This window comes from Rhipicephalus sanguineus, chromosome 1 (assembly GCF_013339695.2).
Source record: "Rhipicephalus sanguineus isolate Rsan-2018 chromosome 1, BIME_Rsan_1.4, whole genome shotgun sequence".
Classification (NCBI taxonomy): domain Eukaryota; kingdom Metazoa; phylum Arthropoda; class Arachnida; order Ixodida; family Ixodidae; genus Rhipicephalus; species Rhipicephalus sanguineus.
In genome coordinates, this window is record NC_051176.1 from 40,686,614 (window position 1) to 40,695,534 (window position 8,921).

Here is an 8,921-nt window from a genome sequence, read left to right on the forward strand (position 1 = left end):
TGACGTCAATATTGGGAAGGCAGCGGAAGTGACGCAGCCGAGGGCACCGCTAACTTCGGCGCTTCGGCCGCTACAGCGAGCGTCTGCTGTGCACAAGGCGACAGACAGCGTTGGTTTGGCCGGCGCTTCGCTGGTCGTCCCGGCTGTCACAGTTTTCATACTCGGCGCCGGCGTGAGCGGCATGCCTTGCATGACTTCCGGTTCGTTCGTAACAACATCTACGTCATACGTAGACAGCACACTCGGTTGGTTTTCGGTTTCGGTGTTGCGCTTTTTGGCTTATTTAAAATTATTCTCCAATTTGCCGAGTATTTCTGCTATCGGGCCCGTAACAGGAGCGTCTCAGGAACATAAAAGCACCATTACTTTGAAATGGCAAAAAAATCGCCGGAGTTGGCCTTTAACAAGAAAGTTCTTGCACGTTGTACAAACCCGTGCCACGGTTTCACGCCACTCAGGCGCCGCCACTAAACTCAACGTTTCACGCATGGCTCTACTTCGCGGTGTCAAGTCTTTCATGTGCCATACTCTTTCACACACGTCGCACACGTATCCAAACGGATTGTTTACGAAGTCCGTCTCGAAGGTCCGAGTCGCACTGGCGCTTTCGCTAAGTTTCACAGTATAGGCAGTCGATCGGCGAGCCACGACGTCATCGACGGTGTCTTGTTGCTGCTGCAGAGATGGTCGGGCACGTCGCTCAGCATCCTGGCGATGCCGCTTTGCTAGACGTTCCTCCCTTTCCTCCAGTGTCTCCGCAGCGCGTTTAGCCTTCCTCTGTTCATTCTTCGTACGCTGAACCGCTAATTGCCAGGCAACTACTTCGGGATCCGATGACATAAACTTCTCGGCTCTTCTGCGCCGTTGAGCAGCATTTGCGCTCTCCTTCTCCATGGCGTTACCCACCTGCAAACGCCAGTCAGAGGCGCTATCAAGCGGCACCAGCGCACTGTCAGACGGCGACTGCACAGCGAAGGCGAACAGCTGCGCGCGCCATGGCTACGGCGTCACCCCTCTCGAATGCTCAGAGCAGCAGCGGCGAGTCGCGCGCGCTGGCGCCAGTCTGTCTGCCCGGCGACGACGCCACTACTCCTGCTCTCCGCCACCAGCATCGGCGAGCCGCGCGCGGCGGTGGCGGAGACGCGCGTGAGATGCCGCCTACGCACTCATCCTCACGCATGCGCAGCACGCCTCATGATGACCCACGCGAAACCGGCTCCGGCTAGGCAAGTGTAGCTAACGCTACAAAATGCTAGCAGCCGGTTGTGCTGTGATTTTGGGTCACTCCTAGTTAGTCATGCTTTGGCATCTAATTTACACGCTTTGGTGTAGCGCTTGTTTATCGCGCCGTGGGGGTAATTTCTGTCAACTAATGTTGCTTTTGGAATGCTCAAAGTGGTGAACGCCCCCTACGTCGTCGCTACAGATGCTTCTTTTACGCCTCGTTTTTCCGACAAATAACTCTTGCTGACCCAGTCACAAGTGATGACTAGTGCCACCTGGCTGTTTTTGTCTACTTGAGAAATGTGCTGAACTAGATGAGAAAGCAGCAGAACATGGAAGGCTGCTCACGCATTCGGAGTAGTGCTCACGAAATTCTAATCTAGAAATCCAGGGTATTGTGAAGAAAGAAAATGAGGACCTCGCTACAATTGCGACTCAAATAGACAATTCAATCAATGAGCTATCCAGCTCGCATCCTTGAGAAACCATAGTTGTGCAGTTGAAAATTCAGAGCTAAACGTGACGCCGCGCTGATTATAGCAACAAAACTAGAGCCATGAAGGGAGGCTTGAGACTACAATCGCCGTTTACGTGAAGGAACATCTGTGCCAAGCGTTGAAGAGGCTGCTTGGCATGGTAGTGCAAAGCAAATAAGAATATAAACGGAAATCTGTGTGGACCAGCAACGGGAAAATGGATGCATGGGAACACGATACCTCCGACGCTGTGCATATATCGGAAGAACGTGCTCGTGCTGGGATTACGTCTGCTGCTTCTTGCGCTACTGGAGACACTCGCCTTGAAGCGCCATGGAGTATGACGATTTCATCTCACCGCTTCGTTTTCAGTTTCAACAAATCTCCAGCATTCCGTTCTGCACATGAATGCTTGATGAGCTGCCAGTAAACAGAAAATATTACCAATTTTTAAAATCGAATTTCTTTCATGCTCTATATTATTACGCTAACGGAAATATGCTACCATGACAGCAGTTCTCCGCTGTACCTTGATGGTTATGATGACGACGTTTTAAATGGAGCTGATGGGTGAGGAGGGGAGCACTATTTCGCATGAGGAATAAAATGCAAACAACTGTCAGAATTTTATAAAACAACACACGACTATGAAATTTGAGCACTTCAACATTTGTCCGATATAACTTGGGCCGTACATAGCCCACCAGTTGAATTTTTTTTTGGCTTTATGAATTTCTTTGATAATTTACCGGTATATGTCGCCGCTAAGGATTTTCGGCTTCTGTTTTGGGAGGCACTAAAATTAATTTTGTTCAAAATACTGCTGGTATACTGGATTTGATATAAGACTTAATTGTGCTCGATTTGTACACCTAATTAGCCCACCGTCTCAAGTTAGGATGTCTTCGGCTACATTCTCAATATACTGACGACGATATATGGGTGTTTAAACGATGGCGTTCCAGACACTGCGATCAGACTCAACTCCGTCATAAAGGCACAAGGTAAAATATACTTTTATTTGAGCTGCGTGTGGAAGCGCTCTGCTTTCAGTTCTGAGCGTCCCCGCCGCTCGTCCTCTCGCGCTCTTCTTCTTCCTCAGTTCCTTGACCCAGCCCGGAACGTGCAAATAATCAACATTCCCGGCCACTCCAAAGTTAGGTAGGCAATTCAAGCGGGTAGAGTCTTTGTACCGGCCTGATCACAAGAAGACCTCCTTGCAACTTGATCTTGCAGGAACGAATGAGGCCGTCGGCACTATGGTACACTTCCATGACCCTTGCAAGCTTCCATAGCTGGCGTGACGCGTTGTCAGCATGCACGAGCACGACGTCCCCTTGTTTCACTGCTTTGGTTGATCTGGTGTCAGTACAGTGCGCAGATCATAGTTGCAACAGGTATTCCTTTTGCCACCGCTTCCAAAATGTTTCAACTAGTAGCTTTCTATAGGTGTGTCTGCGTATGGCATCTGCTCGTTTGGAACTACCGGCGATTTCATCGACGGTCGCATACGGAATAGAAGTCAACCTTCGTCCAAGGAGAAGCTCAGCTGGCGTCAACGTACAAGGTTCTCCAGCATCTGTCTCGATGAAAGTCAAATGCCTAGAGTTTATGACTCCTTCAACCTCAGCCACCACTGTCGATATTTCCTCGAAGTTTAGACGAGCTTTTCCGATAATTTTTCGCAGAGGAAACTTCACTGATCGTATGAGGCGCTCCCACCATCCACCCCACCAAGGGGCATTTGGCGCTATAAACTTCCACGAAATGCCGTTGGTGCTGAGGTGACCAGCTACTTCCTCTTCAGAGACCATTCGGTGTAGTCGTCTCATGTCTGCCGATGCCTTGCGAAAGGTTCGTGCGTTGTCCGAGTAGATCACGCTAGGTATTCCTCTTCTAGCTATGAATCGCGTAGGCACAGTAGGAAAGCCTCGGATGTCATTTTCGAAACGAGTTCGAGGGGTACGGCTCTAGATGCGGCGCACGTGAAAAGCGCTATGTAACACTTCGTGTCGCCTGTTTCCTTACGGGCATAAAGGGGGCCGGCGAAGTCGACTCCTACCACTTCCAACGGGTTCGTCGGTGACAGTCGATGGCTTGCCATTGGAGCAGTCTCAGCTCTTCCTGGGCCCACACTGAAGCGCTTGCATACGTTGCAGTCGTGCAACACTCTCTTCATGGTACGGTCATACGTTTCGAACAGTCCCTTCTTGGCGCTGAGACGGTTGACAAGCTTTTCTAGTCGAGTAATGGCGACTTGCCTGTTGCTTGCAAGCTCGAATCCATCCTTCCAAGGGAGGGCCACTTCATATCTTCCGTTGCGAAAGCTGATGGTTTTCTCAAATTGTATCATGGTCTTGCTCGTTTCAGGAAGCTTGCCTATCGTGTCTGTAATTCCTATGTTCTCAAGTTCCCAAAAGGAACGCAGAAACTCGTCGGAATCGGTAGCTTGAACTTTGAGCACGCACACCATCATTCGTGTAGCTGTTGTTTGAGACATCAAGTGCGATGTGCTCCCCTGGAAGGTCCATCCAAACTTGGAGTTCAGTGCAATCAAGGATTCGTTGCCTTCGCATCTTGAAACTTCGCCGGTCAATATTTTCCACATCTGATCGGAACCGATCAGTACGCTGATACCATTGTTCGTTATGACAGATGGGTGTATCAGCTCATCGGCGACATCCTTTCCAAGCTTCTTGAAAGAAGCGACGAAGGCTGCGTCCATTGTTGTCTCTTCGATGTCCTGACAGATGTGTGGGATCTCTATTGCTGCTATGACTATCTCCTGGTCGGAAAATTGACTCCGCAGTCGCAGTTCGACGATCCGACGCCTCTTAGCCTCTTGGTCTGATGCACTCGCGAAAGTATTGAGTGCTATCCGAGTAGTTCCCACACTTTTCAGCCGAAGGTGCTTGGACAAGGCTTCAGTTATGAAGGTCCTCTGACTGCCGCCATCAAATACTCCTCGTATGTAGCGACACGTGTCATCATTTATGGCCCATGCTCGGAAAGTCTGGAGAAAGACGCAAGCGATGGAACCTTCATTTGGTGGTCGTTTTCCAAGTGATGCGCAGACTGTCGTAGTTTTTCCGTCGTTCTTGTTGACATAGTCTGTCTTCCGCGAACACCCGTCGGGATCACACATGCTTGTAGCGTGTCGCGCTTGGCATCTCGAGCAGGAGATCTTCCTTTTGCAGTCCCGTGCCCGATGTCCTTTGGTGGTGCAGCGGAAACACCTCTTGTCATTGGACAGTAGTTCTTTTTTCTGCGTCAGTGGTAACTCAGCTGTGCACAGTTCAGATTTGTGTTGACTGGACGAGCAGAAGACGCAGTTGTCCTTTTTTGGTTCCCTTGACGCGTTGCTGTGAAGAACAGATGACGTAGGTTTCCCACGGCGAGAATACGTCAACTGACTTGCCGCGGGCGTTGTTCCGAATTCTCGTCTTCCAGCGTCATTGAAATCGCTCTTCTCTAAGCTTTCCAGCTCAATGCCCAGGAAGTTGAGCAGACCATCCAGTCCCACGGGTGTAGCATCACTTCTCGAGTCACATGCCACCTGGACGGCACACGACCGATGATACTGAACGACTATGTCCCGTGGAAGAGCACGCAATAGGATGTCGCAGAGCATAGATGAGAAGGATGACTTGTGCACACCCAGAGTCTCGAGTCCGCGGATATTGACGAGAACGTAGTCGTACAAGTTGCGTAGGGCTTTCGTGTCATTTGTTGAACGAACAGGGGTCAACATCCGTAGTTTAGCAAAGTACTCTTGTTCCAGGCGCGTCTTGTCACCAAAGCGCTTCTGTAGCATGGTGATGGCGTCGTTGTAGCAACTCGCAGTCGTCGGAAGTCCCGCAATCACTGATGCAGCATCTCCTGTCAGATACAGTCGTAGGTAATGGAACTTCTCTGTTGCAGTGATTCGGACGTTACTGTGAACAATGTGGTCGAACTGTTCCCAAAATTCCGTCCACTTGCATAGGTCTCCAGAGAAAGGAGCTATTGTCAGTTTAGGCAATCTGACTCCAGTTCCGTCTAATGATGCTGCGACCGTTTGGGCGACCGTTCCTTCGGTTAGTGTCGACGACTGTAGCATGCGATCTTTTTTACTGAGAATCTCTGCGAGAGTTCGCGTCGCATTATCTTCATATTCCAGGACGGCGTTATACTCGGCCTCGAACTCTTCGTCGGGAATGTGCTGCTCGATCTGGTTGTTCAAGTTCTGAAGCTCGTCGTTGTTAGCCTTCAGCCTCTCATATATGGAATTGAGCTGGTCATAAGATGCAGAGTCGTTAGCGAGAAGAGCACTTGCCTCGTTTATAATCCTCGTGTTCTGTGCTCGCCGCGACGTCCGCTTCGACTTCAGTCGGTCCATGCCTGTGCAGTTGACTGGTAGCCGTCCGCTGTTTCCTGGCTTTCAATCCCGGTTCTTCGGCACCAAATGTTTAAACGATGGCGTTCCAGACACTGCGATCAGACTCAACTCCGTCATAAAGGCACAAGGTAAAATATACTTTTATTTGAGCTGCGTGTGGAAGCGCTCTGCTTTCAGTTCTGAGCGTCCCCGCCGCTCGTCCTCTCGCGCTCTTCTTCTTCCTCAGTTCCTTGACCCAGCCCGGAACGTGCAAATAATCAACATGGGGATTAGTGGTGGAAGGTACAGTGAAGGCGAAGGCTCGCCAAAACAACAGTTAGAGACTGATCAATGATAGTGTAAGGTTGCTCATAGGGGCCTGAGATCCTGCGCACTTAAAGTGCATAAAGTTTATATATTTAACAAAATGATGACAGTGAAGTGAAACGTGTTAAATGAGTTCATACCGTTCCATGGATGAAATACACTAAAAGGAGAAACAATAAAAGGGCACCACTGCTTTCCAAAGGCCCTTGCAAACAAGCGCCCGCAGGGTAGTGCGTTAAAAATGTGATTCTCCCGTAGCATTATTCCCTTGAGGAGGATGTGCAAATTACATAAAATACGGAAGTTTAAAGAAGTTTAAAACAGATTGATGATCAAAGAGTGGTTCATGGCTCAAAAACATTGCATGATAAAATGGAATATTCTCACAATATGTTTTAAAGAAGTGCTATTTTTCCGGCTCTATCTCACGACACTATAGTAGGACGTCAAGCATGGTCAGTGTCTCCCCACATCGACTACAGTTCGGAGGTTCACTTTTAGGCAAGAGGTGGCTGGGCGTGACACAAGTGTGTGCTCTTCTCCGTCTCGAGTATAGAGCATCACCTAGACTTCGTAATGGATGTCTAGTTACCTGTTATTCCCCTAATTCAACGAGCCTTCTTGTCAGTTCGGGCATGTCGCAAGCGCTCCCAGTAGGTTATAAGCATTTTATGTAAAACGAGACTTCATGTCTTTTAACTGCAGGAACAGGTGAGAATGCTTTGCAAATGTCTGCGCGGACGGATGCGGCCAAATGGTCGGCCAATACACTGCCTTCGATGTCCTGGTGCATTGGGACCCAGCATATGACGACGTGCTGTTTGGAAACGTAAATGACGTGCAAAATGCAACATAAAAAACGGTACATTCGAAGGGTTTTTGTGCGTTTTGAGAGATTTCAAGGCTTTTACCGCACTATACAGTCTGTGTATATAACTGCGTTCGGTATATTTAATCATTTAATGCGTTTAGCAGCTGCGAATATCGCGCAACCTTCGGCTCTAAAGATGCTTGTATTAGGATGCAAACCTCCGGCATCAATAAAGGACCGGCCGACAGCTGCGTAGGATTCGCCATCATAAAACTTAGAAGGGTCTGTAAAAATTCAGGACGAGAATGTATGTGTTGGAAAGTTCTGGAACGAACATATAGACATGTGCAACATCTGCAAAAGACAGATTATGCCTAAGAGCTGGTGTTGCATTTTACATGTAAATGCAGACCGTGCAGGTCAATGTTGCAGTCGCGGAACAGGCCAGTTTTTCTAGACAATTGGACGCAGGTTGCTTTTTGGCAATTGAGCGTGAATCATTTGTCCTCCTGTAGCGAAGAGGAATGTCCAGCGCTGCAGCCACATCGCCAGCTCTGCTCGAGGCACGAGCTGGAGCTGCCCAGCCTGTGTTTGCTGAAACACTGCCTGCGCCTGTACAGCTCTTGCTGTCTCTGCTCGGATGCTCCCGGCCCAGTGTTTTTGTTATATTTTTAGTGGAGGTTGCTGCCGTTTTCCCCGGCCCTGGAATTACGCAGTCGAAAGTTACCGCCCGTCATGCCTGACAACGCCAACTCGACACCCCTCACGGCTTCGCCGCCCATGGCATGTCCCGGTGCCCAACTTCTGCGCGAACCCGAGATCTTCAGCGACACCGATGAGAAAGACGTGGAGGATTGGCTTGAATCTTACGAACGAGCTAGCGCTACCAACAAATTGGACGATCTTATGAAGCTCGGCGCCGTAATGTTTTATTTAACGGATGTCGCCAAGCTGTGGTATAAAAACCACGAGGCTGATATCCTCACTTGGACGACCTTCAAAACCAACATTGCAGCACTTTTTGGACGCCCTGGAGTGCGCAAACTTCGGGCAGAACAACGCCTACGAAGCCGGTCCCAGCAAGCAGGTGAAACGTTCACCAGCTACATCAAGGATATTCTCGACCTCTGCCGCCGGGTCAACCCGACGATGGCGGAAGCGGACAAGGTGTGCCACATCATGAAGTGTATTTCCGATGATGCCTTTCAAATGCTGCTCTCTAAGAACCCTGACACTGTCTCTGAACTCACTGAGCTTTGCCAGAGTTTTGAGGAGCTCCGAAGACAGCATCTTCTCACGCACCGCCAACACGTATCTGACGAAGCCATCTCGAGGGTAACTAGCGCTCCTTACCTCGAGTCACTGTTCTCCCAGATAAAGGAGTTTGTCCGTGCTGAGGCCGCTCGTCAGCTTTCGCTGCTATCCAAAGCCGGAAAACCATCATCGCCTTTGCCAGCAAACATACGCCAGGTGATACAGGAGCAAGTTTGCGCGGCTCTGCCTTCAGTCCGTGTTGCCCTGTTGCCTGTGCCACGGTCGCCGCCTCAGTCCTTTGCACCATTACCATCTGCCGTACCCCTGCGACCAACACCCCGCCTCGATCAGGCCATGTATCGCCAGGGTAGCGGACAATGGCGCACTTTCGACAACCGGCCAATATGCTTTGCATGTGGGCTACCTGGCCACGTCGCCCGATATTGCCGTCGTCGAGTACGTCCCTACCACC

At 49.9% G+C, this 8,921-nt stretch overlaps 1 protein-coding gene across 1 annotated transcript; it reads right to left on the bottom strand.

Moving 5' to 3' along the window:
- Positions 1-2,857: 2,857 nt before the first annotated feature.
- LOC119382671 (uncharacterized) lies at positions 2,858-6,078 on the bottom strand. Its single transcript, XM_037650511.1, has 2 exons — positions 3,962-6,078; positions 2,858-3,059 (listed from the first exon to the last, which is right to left on the bottom strand). The coding sequence occupies exons 1-2, from the start codon at positions 6,076-6,078 to the stop codon at positions 2,858-2,860; spliced, it is 2,319 nt and encodes a 772-aa protein (XP_037506439.1).
- Positions 6,079-8,921: the final 2,843 nt, after the last annotated feature.